The 19,399-nt window shown below is 36.9% G+C and overlaps 1 protein-coding gene across 2 annotated transcripts in view; it reads left to right on the forward strand.

Annotated features, from left to right (window-relative positions):
* LOC137265197 (fibroblast growth factor receptor-like 1) overlaps positions 1–17,153 on the forward strand; it is a 34,364-nt gene extending 17,211 nt beyond the window's left edge. For both annotated transcript variants that reach the window (XM_067800538.1, XM_067800539.1), the window contains exons 4-8: positions 10,035–10,112; positions 10,360–10,638; positions 11,468–11,592; positions 13,101–13,338; positions 13,847–17,153. In XM_067800538.1, coding sequence (XP_067656639.1) covers positions 10,035–10,112; positions 10,360–10,638; positions 11,468–11,592; positions 13,101–13,338; positions 13,847–14,202 — 1,076 coding nt within the window. In that variant the 3' untranslated portion in view covers positions 14,203–17,153. The remainder of the gene's footprint in view (positions 1–10,034; positions 10,113–10,359; positions 10,639–11,467; positions 11,593–13,100; positions 13,339–13,846) is intronic.
* Positions 17,154–19,399: the final 2,246 nt, after the last annotated feature.

Raw genomic sequence — 19,399 nt, forward strand, 5'->3', positions numbered from 1 at the left:
TATGAACATGAGGCCACCATAGTGCTACTGCCACCTGCTGGCTGATTTACATACCAACTGTGACCAACCAGGACCAGGGGTCTTCATTAGTAACATAATCATCAGCAGGTTTGACACATATAATTGCATGATTAATTAATGAAGGTGTTGCCATGGTAGGGTGGGACCGGTACACATTCCGCTCCAACGCTGCCACATTGGAGAATTCAGGGTCCATGAATCTTTTAGTATGCTTCTAAATAACAAACAGGGTGTAGGAATACAATATGAAAGGTCAGAATTTTATTGATTTACTGCTTTTGAAAGTAAATATATAGATACATATGTGTACACACCAGTTTCAAGGAGAATTGAAATACTATATCGAGCATTATTAGTAAGTAATATGAGTCAATTTTAAATGAAAATTGCAGATGCATTGCTTTGAAAGTTGTGGAATGAAATCAATTCTGTTAAAATCAGCTGGAATATATGACAACTTGATAATCTATTTATGACTTGCCATGAAAGTTGATACGGAAAATACTTCCATCTGTTGCCATGTGCAATGTACACGGAATGATAAATTATGGTTTTAGGAGCAAATATTGCAATGACAAGTGCAGTTTGTTTGCAGGAGAGTATGATCTACTTGCACTCAGCTATGTCTCACACACAAAGTTCAGTTGGTAGAAACATTCCCATAATGCTAGTGTAGTAGTATGGAATTACAAATATGCCGTAGCTCTTTTTTTCACTCAAACAGAATGATCCCTGAAAGTTGAATACATTTGCATTATTTTTGCCTATTTTTCGACGGTTTTAGCAATGAATTAGAGCAGTGTTTGGTGTTTGAACAAGAAAGATGTGGTATGCCGGTCCTTTAGGAAATCCCTACCAAGGATGTCCACTCGGGCAAAAGTGTTTGGCAAGTGTTTGGCCACCACTCCACGTAGTGGTTTGAAATCCTCTTTACAAACTAACATACACGATCCATTTGATTAGGACCCAAACAAACCCCTTTTCTTGCATAACAGTCTCTATCTGAGTGTACTTGGTCACCATGTTTGTGTTGACCAGACTGGTAATGGCTTTGCCCAGTGACAAAGTCATGTGACCCTTGACCTCTCACACCCACAAAGGTTAAAATCTGACAAGGAATTTTCCTTGAAAACATCCATTATGGTCTTCAGTGGAGAGGGTTGTTTTAGTTGTTTAAGACTGCTACTCTCTGATAATGTTGAGTTATACAACAGATTGTAGGTAAATATGACCAAGAATTTATAACAATCTATAATCTCCCTGAACTATGAATATCATCAGTCACTACTTGTGTGGAGGTGTCAATTCATTTTCAAAGCTCTGTGATAAATCCATTTTGGATCTTTTGCAATGCGTCAAATGTTTTTCTGTGAATTGCTGAATTCATAAATTTATTAACTTACTTTGATACAAACAGTAGCTTTATGATCATTCAGAAAAACCACAGAGTGGAACAATTTATTCCATTAATTATTCATTATTAATTTTATCAGCTGGACTAAAATTTCCCCCGGGTTAGACTGTCACAGGTGCAGGTGCTTGTTTCCGAGTTCAACTTGTCAGAGAGGCTTTAGAGGCTGTTTATAGCACAGGCCAGGGTATTTCTCTTGACCTGCGTATCCTATCACTATCTGTGCACTTTCTATATCAACCTTGTCACATAAATCACAATTTCTCAAGTCAAATCAAGAATCATTTTCTCCTTTACACTCTCTGTTAAGTCCATGTTGATTTATCAAGTAAAACTAACCTTCATTTATCAGATCAAGTCACTAAGCATGGTGGCCTATTTGATAGGTGTTTTAACATCACAAATTAATTTGTATTAAATATATTAGGAGTTGTCTGCTCCTTGGTGAAGGTCAGGAAAGGAAGTTTGTAATGACTCTATCTGATGTATGATGAATCATGATCTTAATATGCCAGTACCTGCCGTTGCCACCCTTTTATGAGCTCTGACTGTCAACCAGCCGTATATGTCATGTTGTCACACATTTTCTGCTCATGATTAATTCCTAGTTCCTGATTTGTCGTAGTTAATAAATCATCCATGTTGTCTTTTTAATAAACTATGAAAAGGGTGCATTTGTTCTCTTAGGTAATATCCTAAGAGGAAGTCTAATTACAATTTTGAATGTTCAATATTTAGTTAAGTACAGACCTGGAGTTGCTTTTCATCTAGCAAACTTTTAAGCTTTAAGTAGGTCAAATTTATTTTAGTTCCAACAGGAAGATGAACGAGAGATATTTCAATCAACATTTCTTTAAATTAATCTAACAACGTTTCTTCAAGGCAACTTTTGGCTGTTAATAAAAAACTATGTCCAGGAAATTAACCATTGAAGGAGTAGGAAGTTTTGCCTGATTAAATTTCCGATTTCGAAAAAGTTAGGTTGCAATGATGAGGAAACAGATGTGAATTCTCAATTATTCCGTCGCCACAGTAGCGTGTGTCTGGAGGGATGTGCACTTTGGGAAATTTGAATATTGTGATGCCATGTCATGTTATTTCTTGAATACATGCGTGCATTCATGCATTCACTGTGTTGAAGGATAAACTGTGCATGAAATATATTCAGCATTACACCTAAGGTACAGTTTCATAGTCATTGATCAAATTCACTCATTCAGCATTTAAATTGAGTTTCTGTTGCCCTAAAAACGATAATAAGAAACACTCACAAAGAAATGTGTTTTGTATTTGGATACATAACTCAAAAGAAAAGTTTAAAGTCTGAAAAAAAATCTTTGAATTTTATTTTAAAAAGCTGACAATTTTGTTAAATGTAATATTTATATAGTATAACAGTTCAATAATGACTGAGTGGTTCAATTATTTCATACATCTAATTTTTCGGCAAATTCCTTAAAGCATCCAACATCATAACATGAGGACTAAGCAAGCCTTAATTCACTTGCTGGGTGGCCAATTTTCTAGCCAACTTTGATTAAGGGGTTATCCAAATATCTCCGTCATGCTTCATAGCCCAGAGGGCAGATCAGTTGACTTAATTGGTGAGAAAGGTGAAACATACAACCCATCTTAGATGATTCCAATTGCTGGGGCCCCATATTCAATTCTTGGGACAACTGCTTGTTATTTTCTTTCTATTAAACAATTCCAAATGAAACAATTCAGCCTGAGAGGCAGTTGCCTGGTTCATGGCAGAAGAAATAACAGGAATAACCAGTGTCATGAGTGATAATAGTTGACTGCTATTCTACAAACATCTGCCATTTTCAGGCAGATAGGCATCATAGTTATTTGCCGAACATTAAAAAAATCAATTACCTTTTAAAAAAATTGCACGACTAATCTCTAGGTCTACAAAGTTCTCTTGATCGTACATGAAATTGCTTTCCATTCTATAAATCCTTTCTTGGACAAAATCCATATTTCTTGAAAACGAACCCTTACTTTCAGAGGGCCAATAATGGAGGTGCATTAAGGGATGGCAAACCAAAGTGCACTTCTTTCATTTTTTCTTAAATGGTTTTAATTGTTATAAAAGTGTAGAGAGACAAAAAACCCAACTTCAATATGAGAGTTGCACTAGTCGTATTGGGTTGAGTCAACATACAAGGCCAACCTGCGTGAAAGGGGGCAGTCTTCACAAAACAGCAAGTGCTAAATCAGCCCCCAACTGCTTATATATCACCAGTGTTTATTTGTAGAGTCATATAGTGTGAAATTCTCGTCAATTAACAGGCCATTAGGAGTATTCATGAACTTCCCCTCTTTCCTGGTTAGGAATTCTCAGCAAATGGGGACTTAAGAAGACACTGTGCATGAAAAAAAGTTGAAAAATTTATTTGTTTGGGGTTTCATTTAGGGTAAGGTTTAAGTGTTAGTACATGAATTGTGAAGTAATATTTGGGTATTTTTGAGTGGGAAATGTTTATGGGTGTGACAAGCCATAAATATTGTTATATAATAGCTTCAGGATGAAGGAACTATTTTTTCAGTTTTTCATACTTGATAGATAACACATTTTAAAATGTGTCAATAAGCACAGATATACTTAGGTGCGTCCACTAGCAAATCGTGATTCACAAGCACTATGTACAGTCCTTATTGTTTACATCAGAGTAGCCTCGAGTACAACGATGTAGATAAATGATACATCATACCCACCATGGCATGTGACATTTGATTGACAGCTGTCAATCACTCACCTGTCAGGTAAGCTTGCTACTAAGTGCTGCAATGATTATTATGAACTGAAAACTTTGTTTTAATAAATTGTCATGCTTTTTATAAATTGTCATGCTTTTTTATTAGATAAATGACCACTATATTATTGTAAGAATTGTTTTGGTTTTTCTCCTTTTTTTTCTTTTTTATTATAAAAATTGTTAATATTTTAGTATTTTATATATGGTAAATTACTTAAATAATTCACGAGTGCCAATATATGAGTGTGGTAAGCTATCTTCCTGTGAACATAGTACATGTAGTGCAGTGTGTCACGCTGACAAGGGTGAGTCATGTGACAGCTCCTTCCCTGCCATAGTGTCGCCATGTGAATGGTGTCTTATGAGCTGTGGTCTGAATATTGGTTATCTCAACTTGAGTGATGAAAATCCTCATCTGTAATTGGCCAGTCCAAGTCACCTGACTTTGGTATCAGTTTTGACAGTGATAACGATGAAATTTAAGATAAGTTTGCGTGGGAAAAAGTATTGTCTCACATGTGATGAAACTGTAAACAATGACCAGATTAGGATGTTCAAGTTATGGCCAGATAAGCTGATAACAGTAATGCACTATTGTCATGTCATTGAGCAAACAGTGTTATTACAGTGTAGCTAAATGTTGCTGGATATTAGCAGAATGTCAGACAGGATATGCTATTAGATTTACTGTAGTTGGTGCCCATAAATATGATTATATGTCATGATTAAATCAATTTATTCACAATTTTGACCCTGGGAATACTAGATTTGTTAAACAGTATCCATGGTAACCGTCTGAGAAATAAGGTTAAGCGAAAACATGTCAGTGCAATAAATTAGAATGTCCCAAACTCTAGACTAATGCTTAGTCTCTGAATAGATATAATTTTGATAGTAACAAACAAACCTATTATAAATTGAAAAGGAGCCCAAGGGAGAGCAGCGATTCAGAACCTGAAGAAATCAAGACTTGCTTATATTTAAGGCTTTTGCACTACATAGAGGGCTAGGCAGTAGGGAAAGGAATGTGGTTCAGGGACTGAGACAGACTAGCCAAGCTCTTACCTGATGTTTTGGGCAATGTAATCAGGGATTTGGGTGATAAAGTCAACTCACTCACCAAGATAGAGACTATGTATCTAGCTTGCACCTAAATGCCTTCTTCCAGGAATATTTCAATTTACTTGGCCCCAAGATGACGCCACATGTTCTAAAAAAATATATGCTCATCCAGTTTTGTCTTGGTTGGTATATATAAGCTTGTTATGACATACATTATTCCATATAACCTGCTGTAAGGTAATGTATCTACATATTCTCCTATCTTTGACAGCTTTACACAGCAGTTGCAGCAGTGGGGACTGACTTGAGCATTATTTTGGTTCAAGCTGGTGTCAACATGACTCTTATTAACATTTTTCTTCCATCAAACAGCCGACTTCTGACTGTTTTATCAGCCGCACTTGTTGGTATGATTTATGAGGGCCGGGGTTCCCACAATGTCAGGATGGCAAAACCTAGATACACTGCTGTACATGGCGCTGGTAGTGGTGGCGGTAGTGGTAGATATAACTTGTAACAGGCAGTGCGTTATGGGTCGTAATTCCCTGTACTTTATGACACAAACTTTAAGGCCTTTCTCGTTGGAGATTGGCTTAGGCCCACAGAATACTCAATTTCTCTCTCCTTTTCCTTTTGCCTTCTCACATCTGGTGGAAGTATGGGAGAATTGTATTGTGCCATTGCCCTTCGTACCCCATGAATTTAAGCCAGCCCGTGCCTTTCTTGGCTACAACAATAGGAACAAGGAGACTGACTGCGGAGTAAATAGGTTCACTTGAATCTTCCTGCAATGATAGAGATACAGTGTTCCAGTCTGGCTGTATGAAAAAGCAATTTTCTGTCCAATGTATTCAGATGTCATTGAGAGAGCAGATGGGTACAGTGAATTGTGGTTTTGTGGTGACTTGAGCCTCTTATCATGATTGTAATTTCAATACTTGTAAAGGTTTCCTAACATGGATACAGGCTATTATTGGTGGGTTTTATTCAGATTTAATGGTGGTACACCTATTGATATCTCCTTGGAACATATGTCAATGTTGACAATTTCTGGATCTGTTTGTGGAAAAGTATCAAAAGGGACCTCTGATAAATCTTCTCTGACATGTTGTAAGTAAACATGATTATTGATTCGAAATGTAAGTTGGAATGAAATGACAGTTGTGTGAACTCATTTCACAATAACCCAGACAGATGTAGGATCACCCAACCAAGTTATAAAAAATGGTTTGGGTCCTGGCACACAAACAAAGGTTCTTTATTTGGTGTGAATATGAGTGAGTGAGTGAGTCAACTGTAGTGAGAGCTATGGTTTGTTATTGAGTAATCACTGAACAGATGTGATGTTCAAATGGGAGAATACATGTTATTGTGGAAATGTATCCCCTAGATGTAAAACAATCCCCTGAAGTGCCTTGCTAAGCTTGGTTCTCTGCCAGTCATTGGATTTGCATCCCTGAAAAAATATGTGAAAAGTGCCACCTCTTATCTGCCCCATGCTTTGGGCCGTCAGTTGTGTTTACAGCTTTTGTTGAGTTCTCTTTGTGTCCAGGTCTAGATTCTTTATTTCCTGGTGACCTTAGTCTGTTTAAATTAATATAATGTCATTTTCCTGTTGTAATGGGTCATCATCCAATCTTGATGACAGAGCTGTTATCATGTTAGTGTCATGTACAAAACAATTGCCGACATTTTTTTTAGTTTTTGCAGTTATGGGAGTTACTGACATTTGATGCGTTGATGATGAGGTAACCAGTTTATCTAATAATTTGTCAAAATATATTTTCTGAGATACAAAAATTAACTTTCCAAACATAAAAAAATGGTTTAACTCTGTTCAGATATCCCTGATATTCCAAATAAAACCAAAAAGGTCCCAAAAGGTTTTTATCATCCTAGAAACAGGCTGATAGTTTAATATGATTGTTAGTAGTTTAACCTCATGTGTGTTAACAGGCTATTACAGCAACACTACCTTTAGATAAGTTTAGTATAAGCAATGGCGCTGTTTGTTTTACTCCGACTCTCGTCTGTTTATTCTGTTTTACCACAGATGGCGCTCTGCTATTGCCATCACAACTCGCTTCTCATAACAATCTAATCGTGCACTGGAAATCCCCTTGCCTGTAACACTAAGCTTGCAATACATTTACCTCATGCAGCTGCGAAAGTCGTACCTGTGGACAGTTTAATATGTTGTTTTATTCATTGCATTGGATGATAAGTGTATCTAACCTGCTAAATAAAAATAAATGTAAATTACATAAATAAATTGGAGTGAAATTTGATATTGATCTGATTAATTCTGTTCAAATACCATAAACAACACCCAAAAAAAACAAGCCATAATTTCCATATAATTACAAGCCAAATTCAGGCATAGTTTTCAAGTGGAATCCACTAAAACCAATATGTTTTCTAAAATTTATTAATCACATCTAGAATTTTATAAAAAATATTTTTTAAACTGATAAAGCCAAGTATTAGCTCCTTCAGAAGGTTTCAAAGAGACATCTGCATCTGAGGAATGCAGATGGCTGTGGTGTGATTTGTTTTTTATTGTAATTTCATAAGTTATTGCAACTGCTGGTAACAACAACATAAGAGGGATAGAGAGCTCCACGTTTCCATGGTGTCTCAGGTATAAGGTACCATAGCACAAGCGTTCGTGATCTCCCTGCATGGCAATTTCATTCTCATTGCTGTAGGTGCTGAGTTACTGGATTTAGACGAGCGTAGACGTCTGTAAGTTTAGGAGATTGCGTATTATCTCCAAGACCAGGGTCTTTTGATAACCATACTCATTTGAATCGCTGAAGCGTATATGCCGCACATAGCCTCGTAACACCTAAGCCTTCACAACACTGATACTTCAAAGCAAGAATTGTTATACCCCGAAATGATAGACTCGGACGGACAGAGTAAAAAAGAAAATCCATTTATGGTGAAATAATACAGCCGTGTCTGAGGGAAGATTATTTGAGCTGCTTTTTCCTACCTCACAAAAGAAGAGTAAGGGGTTTTCTATTCAGGATTGTGTACGTTTTTAGCTGTAAAGGCGTATGACTTGGGTCTATTTAGGCAATTATAATTCCTAAGATATTTGTAACCTTCAAGAAACATGCCTGTCTGAAAAGGGAGTGTATTCATTATGAATAAATGGGTACTGAATTGTACTGATTTGTTGCGAACAATAATTCTTGGTTAGTTTTAACATTGTAACAGTTGTTTTCATAGCTTTCCTTGACGTGTTAATGCTAAAACTGCAACAAAAAATATGCAAATTTTATAAAAATATATATTGAAATCTCTCCTTATGATTAATATCTATCAGAACAGAAAGAAACATTAAACACCATTATAAACTGATAGCTCCCATTTAAAAAGACTTATTTGCAAATGTCAAATATACACAGATGAATTATACTCTTTCCGACTGGTTCAAATGCACAACTATTCTTGATGGTATTATATGTGCAAATATTAAATTCATGAGGCAGAATAAATGGGTTTGCATCAAAAATATTCCTCAAGTTGCCGATTTGCTGAGTTTTGAAATGGATTTACAAGAGGTCCTCAGAGATTATAAAACCATGTGGCTGAATTTCTGGCAGTTTGATCAATGACAATTTGGTACGTCAACACAATGAGGCAAATCTTCCATCCGAATGATTCATCATCATGAAAGCCAGTTACAGTAATCTACCATGCAAATCCTATCCAAATTCTATCCATAATTGTGTCATCCTATCTTCCTGGACACAACTATGTTCTCGTACTCATCTCATTGCTGAAATACACATTTATGTGCTGTGAGCATGTGAAGATAGTTTGGTACACCAGTCATTGATCAAACTTGAGATCGGTCAGAGAGAGGCTGCTAGTCCAAGCTAATAGGGATGTGGCGAGTAGTCGATTTGATACAATTATCACTGACTAACCTACGCCTTTCTAAATGCATGTGAAATCCCGAAATCATTTCAGTTGTGTAGCTGCTCTTGTATCAACAGCCTTAGCTTTGCTATGGGGTCAGCGATTGGTCACATTCTTTGATTTGTACTTGATATTTAAGTCTCCGATTCATGTACATTGATTGGCTGTCTGATTCAGGCGAGGTCTTAAATTTCTATGACTCATTGTGCTGATGTCTTTAAGATTTTCAATATTGTTCAGAATCAGGTAAATTTCCATTATTAATAAGTTGTGGAAGAGTGATGATCAGCATTTCTGTGTTTTTTGCTCATTATATTGAAACAACGACAGTTTGCTGTGTTGAACTTATTTTTACGGATGCTGATCTACTCTCTCATGCCGACAATTTTCAAAAATGAAATATATAACTAAACACTAGAATGTTAAGTCACCACCTTTATGAGCTCCACATTCCATTTCGCCGCCCAGACCTGATATTATGATAACCTGTTTGGGTACTATAACTTTATCCTCACCACTGATTACAGGCCTGCGTTTAAAGCTTTCCAATGTCAGACACAGTTGTCACCTAAGTAGTGTTCCAGTAGCCATTTTGTGTAAGGCAGCCATGTTGGCTAAACAATTGACACCACTGTAATAACACAAGATCGCATGCATCAGTTTTGCTTTGCTAAGGTCAAACATCCAAACCTGATATTGGAGAAGCTGTTTTAGAAAGAATTTATAGGTTACGGTTGGAAAATGTAGAGAGTTTAGTTGTGGAACATGAAAAATAAATAATTTTTTAAATAAAAGCTTTAGTATATGACAATAGGTATTTATGACATATCTCTTGTTTACAGATGAGGAAAAAGGAATAGTGAAAGAAAATGACAACGAATATTTGCAGTCACCTGATGAAGATTTAAGAAAAGCAGGAGGTAAGTTCTTGTGACAGCATAGTGCATACTGCATTCTGTCACAGTACATTGATTTTCATATGCTGAATTGAAGTTCTTGTGAAATTCACTTATTTTAAGGAAAATAATTAAACTGCTATGTTACTACTGTTGCTACTGCTGCGATTTGATGATGATGACGTTGATGATGATGACAGTTGCTTTGGTACTTTTATTATTGTTAAAATTATAATTATTATAGTGATCAATATTAATTTTTTTATTTCAGCTGCACCAACCTTTATTGATGAGAACAAGATGAAACATAAGGTCCTGTTACGTCCTGTGGGAAGTTCAGCCAGATTAAAGTGCAGAGCTCGGGGTAACCCACGCCCTCATGTACAGTGGTTCAAAGATGGCACCCAGCCAATCGAAGACAACGAACATTCCCATCCTATGTGGATACTTAAACTGCACGATATGAAGGAAGTAGATACTGGGAAGTACACCTGTGTTGTGACAAACAGACTGGGTTCAATCAATTATACATACTCCATCGAAGTGATAGGTGAGTTGAAAACAACCTTAATTACATTTTAAGTTAACAGTGGGTTTTTATACCTCATAGCCCTGCATAGTTATATTTTCATATATCTGAGCAACTTTTGTATGAAGAATGATTAAAAAATAATTTAAAAATGCCAAATAAAGATATTTCAAAAACGACTCGAATAGATATTTTTACACATCTGTTTGATTTATTGTGATTTATTTGTACTAGCAGTCCCTGTTTACTCTAGATATCATTCATCTTGAATGTTGAACCAAAAGGCTGACATCAAAGAGATATTTGTATGAAATTTTGTGCTAAATCAGATAACATGATAAATTATATGTTTTCTGGAAATTATGTTTTAAGGAAATTTCCTCATATTGTCGATGGTCCCTGACTTTTGAGTATACATAAACAGCCTTAATATCCTTCTAGAAATTGGGGCGGTGGGATAGCTTAGTGGTTAACGTGTTCACTCATCATGCCGAAGACCCAGTTTGATTCCCCACATGGGTACAATGTGTGAAGCCCATTTTCTGGTGTCCCCCACCGTGATATTGCTGGAATATTGCTAAAAGCAGCGTAAAACTAAACTCACTCACTCACTCACTCCTTCTAGATCATGTGCTTGGGGGTATTAACGGGATTCTCAATATCTAAAACCAGACATCTACAAATGTCACGATAGGGATCTATCGATGCGATATACATACACAATTTGTTTTTACTTCCATCAGTTATCAATGGATCCATGTTTGACATTTAAATGTCAGAAGCATGTGTAGGAGAATGTGAAAGAATTCAAATATGAATATAATAATTTCATGAAATGTTCTTTTTCCAGAAAAAATGATGAAAAAGAACAAGCCTGTGTTAATCCCTCCACATCCTAAGAATACATCAGTAGTTTATGGGGGAACAGCATCCTTTCAGTGCCGAGTTCGCAGCGTCGTTGATCCACACATTCAGGTAATGAAAGTGCCCACCATCCAGCACAGTTTCATGGTCTTTCAGGAAAATCGTAATGCTACTCGGACCAAGCAACGCATACATGCATTATTTATAGAATCTCTCGAGACCACTGATGTGATCTTTCTAATACAAATAGTCTTCGTTGACAGATACATCTCACCATGCAGAGTGACAGCTGTATTTCATGAAAATTCTGACACATTCATGGCTAACTTAAGAAAGTTTCTCACCTGTTTCAAAACTGACTGGAACCCACATCAATAATATAGTGAGTGAGCATGTGACAAATTTAGCAACATTCCATCAATGTCACATTCCGGCACTTAAAATGGTCACAACAGCATATATAGTGCAGTACCAGACCAACATATATATAGTTATATAAACAACTTGACTAAAATATGGTGGTGACTAGCCCTGCATTACCTATACAAGTAGAACTGTATGATCAGCAATATCTTCATGATCATGAAAGGGTATCCAGGAACGAAGTCGTCCAGCACATCATCACTCACTCACAGAAAAAAGCTGGGATTTCTTATGACTGCATGGTATGAGAAAAAACAAACATGAAAGTGTGAAGTAAAGATTTTGTTCGAGATTCTGATAAGAGGAAGAGACATCATTATGGGGAAATTGGCATATTTTGACTGACAACACGGAAGTGCATATCTGAGTCCCTAGGGTTAGTTGGTAATTGTTGCAACATCCGTTGAGATGTTTTGATGAGAAGAGAGATATTTTGCAACATTTAGGCGCTTGCCGAATCTTGTAGTGCCAGATCTCTGTTGACACAACACATCTGCATCTGGGGTAATTCATCCACATAGATTTGTATTGTGGCACAGCTGGGAAAATATGTCGCTAAAATATTTGTCTGAAGGGACAATATAACAGGGACTATGGAAAATATGGAAAGGGTACGAGTAACAAAATAACCTGGCAACAAGGAATTCTGGTTGATCTATCCCGACAGAAATACTTTCAGTATCAGAAGTCAGTAATTCATTGTTACATTCCCTGAGATTCAATGACTTTTTTGTGTAATAAAACAGGTTATCTTTAAGTAGGGAGTTCATCATAGTCACATAAACATCCAAGAATAAACATTGTTATTTCCCATTGCAGCTTGAATTTGTTTGGTTCAAAGATGTTTTTTAATTGTTTTTCATTTTAAACTTTTTTATGTTTTTATTCATTTATTTATTTTTTTGTTTTTTGTCAAATGTTAAATAGAGATTAGAACTGTAAATGTAGAGTATGTAGCAGCACTGCTAAATCATCACATCGAGTTCCTAGCTTTTTGTTCCCTAAGGTGCTCAATGAAGCCTGTTTCTGGAGTCCCTTTGTGATACTACAGGAATAGTATTAAAAATCATATAAAACTCATCACCACCAGTACAGAGGTTGATTCACTCATTAATATGGAGTATCCACAATGTTTAGGGTATTGCATGAATGTATTCCTCTGTGTAAAGTTTTCACAACCTCTCTTCTGTCTCCAGTGGCTGAAGCGTATCGAGGACTCGGAGGACATGGACAATCACAACAGCACCATCAGCGTGAAAGGCCAGCAGTTTGTGGTGTTAAAGACAGGGGATCTCCTGACCCGCCCCGATGGGACGTACCTTAACAAGCTGGTCATACACCGTGCCACGGCTGCTGACGCTGGCATGTACATCTGTCTCGGAGCAAACAGCATGGGATATAACTTCCGAAGTGCTTTTCTGTCCGTTGTGCCAGGTGAGATCTTGCACTAATATTTTATACAAATACACCTTTCAACTATGATATTATCAGGTTGTATATATTACTTGTGCAAGGCCTTTAAGTGACATTTTATCAGCTGTAGTACTGAGAGTAGATCTATAAACTAAGTCTATTTCTTTTAATGTTGTGCTTCCTTACATATGTAAAAAGAAAGAATGAGGAAGTGGAGTTCCATTTTCTGATCTTAGATGATTCAACACATTGTAGAAGATACATTATCAAACAAACAGGAGTGATGGGGTAGGCCAAAGATTCGAGTTTGATTCCCAGTGTGGGTACTACATGTGAAAGCCAGTTTTTTCCATGCTGTGATATTGCTGGAATATTGCTAACTAACCACTCTCACGAACAGAATACATTCACATTTGTTCAGGATAAAGAGTTTTTGTATCTTGTCAGTGCATCCTCATATGATGTTGATCATTTGACTTTTATGTGACCTTGAAATGACATCTGAATCGAAAAGTGAAATTTCTTTCAGGTGAAGGGTCATCATATGCAGCCCAGCCAGACACTACGTCTTCTTCCACTAACAACCTACCTCTTATCATTGGAGTGCCTTCCTGTGTTGTGCTAGTGATCGTCATCGTGGCCATATTCCTGCTACAACGGCGGCGACGCTGCAACACCACCAGCGGTGGACTGAAAGTGCAGCGCATGCCCGTGCCCACTCATGACAAAGACATGTACACAAACCCGTACAATGCTAACATGCTACAAGCAAGCAGAGACAAACTGCCTAAATCCACACCAAGTATAGATTTCTATTCTGACATTTCATCTGTGTCACGCAGCCAACACAACCATAGTCATCAACACGTTCAATACAGTTACTGATGTGTGTACAGTGGAGGAATTTGTGTTGTGCAGTTTCTGAGATGTGTACAGTGGAGGACGTTGGTGTGCAGGTGGGACTACTGTACAGAGACTGCAGAATGGTCACGTTCGTGAACATGCGGATACTGCGCATGCTTAGTGTGACATCTGAACATCGAGAATGGAAATTCTGAATGAGAATTAGCATGTAAACACCCAATCGTGTTGATACTCTTAGAACATGCTCAGTGTGACTCTAAACATGTGCATAAGTTCACTGAAAGCCAGGGATATAGCTTTATCTGATAAAAAATCCAAATAACCAACGAGCTATGTGTGAATGTGTTAGTGATGGTAGATGGTTCAGTTGCCATGGTGACGGATAATTATCCACAGACAAGTGAAGATGTTCAAAATCATTATTTACGTGATATTTTCAAATCCTTTTTCTACATACAGAAATTCTTTTCCAAAAGAAATTGTTGCAAAGTGAATGTTATAATTACTTGCTCAGTAGTTACAAATGCAAGATCTATGCAAACATGGACTGATCCATCACTATGGCTGCCATCTTGGCTATGCAATGTGGACATGGAGAGGACATCCAGACACATTCAGTGACTTTCCTTACAATGTGGCCTTGCATTTGGTGGGTTGGAACTGACTGGACATAGCTCACCATATGACACAACATAGTGCTCTTGTATATAATCAATCGCCATTGAAACCAGGGCTCTTACATTCAGTGCAGGTCCACAGTAACTGAGAAACCGAAGCAGAAACAAAATAAAACAGATTGTGGCGACATGAATGAAATGGGATTCAGTATAAATGGTAGTAATTGTTGTGCAATGATGGAAAAACATGCAAAAGGTGAATTTGGTTAGCCAAGTGGTTAAAGTGTTCACTTGCAATGCATGATTCCCAGTCATGATATTACTTGAATCTTGGTAAGAAGTGATGTGATTTCAGTTGGCATATTTGAAGGTTGTCTTTTATAATGTCAGCGTGGATGTGAAAACTGATTGGCCAATTTCAGATTCTGTGAAGTTGAACTGGAAATGTGTTTCTGATTATTGTGGATCTACATAGATGTAGTAACCCTCTTACTGAGAATGATAATTGATACGTTTGTATAATTTATTTTCAAGCCACATAACTTTGTATAGAACATGTGTGTGTGCAGGATGTTTGCAAGTAAGAATGGCGGACTGAATGACGTGTGGCTTGCGGAAACAGGGTAGATGTTTCGACTTTCCTCTGAGAAATGTTCATCCACACATTGTGGAAGTGATGACTTTTGACAATCATCATTGAACCTATAGTGCTATTTAGATGAAAACTGATTTGTTGTGATTTTTCTGTTAGATGTATATTTGTAGAAGGTGTTACATTACCTGTAACATATGAAAGTGAAACTGATTCCAAATATGTGTATAATGAACACTGTACAAATGTGTACATAGTTCAAAGTATGTACAAATGTTAAGATATATAATAAAAAAATTCAATCCTGTACAAGATTTAAGGTTTTTTCAAGATACAATTACTCAAAACATATCAAAGTCAGTATAGTTTGTTTGATTTTTAAAAGAACTTTTATATTCATGATATATTGCTTGCCCTGTGTATAAGTTGTATGGAAGATAGTGTTAAGGATGACTGAGGATTTCCATATATATGGGCGTTACCATGGTTACAGGGTAAAGTCAAGACAGTTGGATGTAAAATAGTTCATAATAGCCCATAGATTTTGTCATTGTACATTTTCATTGTGCAAACACCAATAGCTTTAATCTGCCACAATCATTTCAATGTAACAGAGCTAAAGTCTGTGAATATGTATATGAGAGAACAATCTTCACAACAGATACACACAAACCAGGGACCCATTTCACAAAGTTATGTAGTGCTACAGCTGTCATGAGGCTATATCACAGTGTAAGGAGCCACGGCACTCCTAGACACTCCTAGCGCTAAGATATCTTCGTGAAACAGGCCCAGAAATCTGTATCTGTGTTGCACATTTCAGTACAATGGCTTGATTTGATTGGCTCCAGTTATAGTCATGTGATCAGTTGCTGAGCATTCATGGAACAAGACACAAAAATGGCAACATGGTTCTGTAGACCTGCATTCACAGAGTGGCAAATATATGTGCAGTTCAACAAAATTATTTTCCTCTGGAGAATTTTGCAATTTTGATGCTAGCATTTTAGATATACCCACTTCTACCTCAATGTTGAACTTACTGATGTAGCATACTTGATTGAAGGGAAAAGTCCATTAGACGAAATTATTTAAGAATCCTGAAGATTTAGTTACTGCAGTTTTAAATTGGTTTGTTTAATTTAAATAATTGTGTTAAAGATATTTTATTAATAAGTATCTCTTCTTGCAAATAGGTTTACTGGAACATTTTCACATTTGTTTCACATTTGTGAAGGTTGAAGATCATTTTACAAGTTGTGAGGAATTTAGTTGAAATTTTTTACTTATTTTGAAATGTTTCCAATCTGAGTTGCAAATGTTCTTGCAAAAACATATTAGCATACTGAAGTATGTATCACTTGTTTTCAATACACCTTACTAATTACTTGCCGAAGATGCAAACTGGTTTAAAATTAACACAAAAGAGTGAAGATATTTATGTTGGCAGGGCATTCACTTTATAAACAATGTGATTTCAGTTACTTTCTGTATATAATTAACAAATCCACTGTGGATCTATTCTTTTTCATTCCTGATTTGTTGTACATATATATTGCTGTTGACGGCGTCAATGACCGCTCTTGTCCTGTGTGTGACAATCACCTGCCCCTCTTGAGCACCGATATGTTGCCTTGGCAGGGTCATGTGACTGTCATGTGACTTTGCCATCAGTATTAAATCACCTATAAGGGATGACGCAATACGCCACCCATATGTGTAATATATTGTCTTCAACGAGAATAAATTTGATATGTACATTTTATATGCCTTTACTCATGTTTGTTGATTGAGCTTTTTCCCATCATAACATTTAGAAGTGTACTGGGCTCACAGAACTCCCAGACCCAGAGTGTTCTCTCACCTGGAGATTCAGTTCTATTCCCATCAAGGGTACAGTATGTTCGAATCCCGGATGGGACTCAACCCAAAAAAGTACTAGAATTTGTACTTTACTAAGAAAGTGAAATCCCAGATATGAAGTGTTGCATTTGACCACTTTCTAAATGGCATCGTGTAATCATACAATATGTGAGGTTCATTTTTGGTGATGTTGCTGGAATGTTGCTAAAAGAATCATAGAAACTCACTTGCTTGCTTACCCACCCATCCACTGTCACTCACCCAATCATGAGTGGATTAAGTGTTTGCCCTTCACACCAAAGACTGATGTTTGATTCTCATATGGGTACAATGTGTTCCATCCAAGGGATTCCAGGTCAGATTTGTCCATAACTGACTAACATATGTTCTCTGAAATGACCATGCTTTACAGAAAAGTACCGTTCATGAAAGTTATCCTAAAACTTTTTTCATTTCTGAAACTGGACATCTCAACTAGCCACATATTCTAGACTTGCTTTGGCTTTCTTGGACATGTTTGTTACATGTTCTGTATGACAGACTGTTGTCCACCCTATGCTGCCCAACCAAATATAGATCTGGTAATTGATTAACACCTCATCACAACAGTACCTGTATTATGCGTATGGGATCAATTCTTATATCGTCACCGAATTGTCCGATCTGCTTTCTAGCTGAATTATTGCTGAAAGTGAAGTTAAACAATAAAGACGTCTTTTAATGTCCACAATTGTTTGAAAATGAATTAGAGTGCGTGCATCACGTGTCAATACATGGTATTCGACCAAAGCCGAAGTGAGGTTTGAGCCGCAAGGCACAGGGGCTTGTAACGCTGAAAACTGCCATCAAGGTATACAGTATGGTTCAAAATTATTGAGAATAGCTAAAGCATTTCATATTATTAAACGAGAACAAATCAGATAAAATTGAATGTATTGTGAAAGTGAACTGACCTTTTCATGTTGTGTAGGTAACAATTTAATATTTTATCAAGTCTCCTTGAGCTTCACGGCACAGTCTAAGACGGGTAGGCATACTTCCTATCAGAGAGGTTAGTGTCTCGTGAGTTATGCTGTCCCAGTATCGGACCACTATTCTCTTCATGTCTTAAATTTTTGTCAACCCCTTTTGATTCACACATTCCTTCATCATCCCCCAAATGTTCTCAGTGGGATTTAAGTCAGGACTATATGCAGGAAATGGTAATGCAGTCACATTTTTCTCCTGAAACCACTGTTTGGCATGTTTTGCGATGTGTTTAGGATCATTATCTTGCTGCAAAATCCAGTCATTTCCATAAAACACATGTGCACTTGGAAGGAGAAAATTATCTAATATGTTAGTGTAGGGTTGACTTGTCAGATTTCCCTCAAACACACACAGCGGGGTTGTTCCTAATAAGGATATCCCTCCCCATACATGAAACTTTGGGCTGTATTTAGGTCGTCAATACAACGGTGCTGACGCAGACTTTGTCCATATTTTCACATTATTGGGATATACCCATATTGAGCTTTCATCAGTAAAAATCACATTTTCCCAGTCAAAGTTTTCATGTGCCAAACACCACTCAACACGCCTGTCTTTATGTTCTTGTTTCATGAGAGGAGAAGGAATTCCAGTCTTTTTCTCCCATCCAAGATCAATCAAATTTCTTCTAACTGTAGATTTTGATACAACTGTTGATCCCCTTTCTATCATTTCATACCTGATGTTGGAGATGCTTGCCCTTTGCTTTTTAGACGCTAAAATTCCCAGCTGGACGCGATCTGAGAAGTCCAATTTTCTGGGTCTCCCTGCTCCTTTCTGGTGCCCAAAATCCTTTCCCTCTTTAAAATTCTTCCTAATCCTATACACAGTAGAAAGAGGAGTTCCTGTTCTCTCTGCCAATGTATTAACATCATCAATTCCTTGATTACACAACTCAAAAATCAACCTTCTTTTATCTTCAGCAGACATTGTTGACAGTGCTGAGGAAAATTACGTCTGCTACAAATTCAGGGGAGGTAACTCTAATTGTACTATACTCAGTAGGCCAAGATGAGTTACCTCCCTTATACCATTACTTAGTTTTAAGTATCAGTGAATCAGTTGAGGTGTTAGGATAGCTCAAAGTAAGAAGAACAATTCTCAATAATTATGAACC

Source organism: Haliotis asinina, chromosome 15 (genome assembly GCF_037392515.1).
Source record: "Haliotis asinina isolate JCU_RB_2024 chromosome 15, JCU_Hal_asi_v2, whole genome shotgun sequence".
Taxonomy (NCBI): Eukaryota; Metazoa; Mollusca; class Gastropoda; order Lepetellida; family Haliotidae; genus Haliotis; species Haliotis asinina.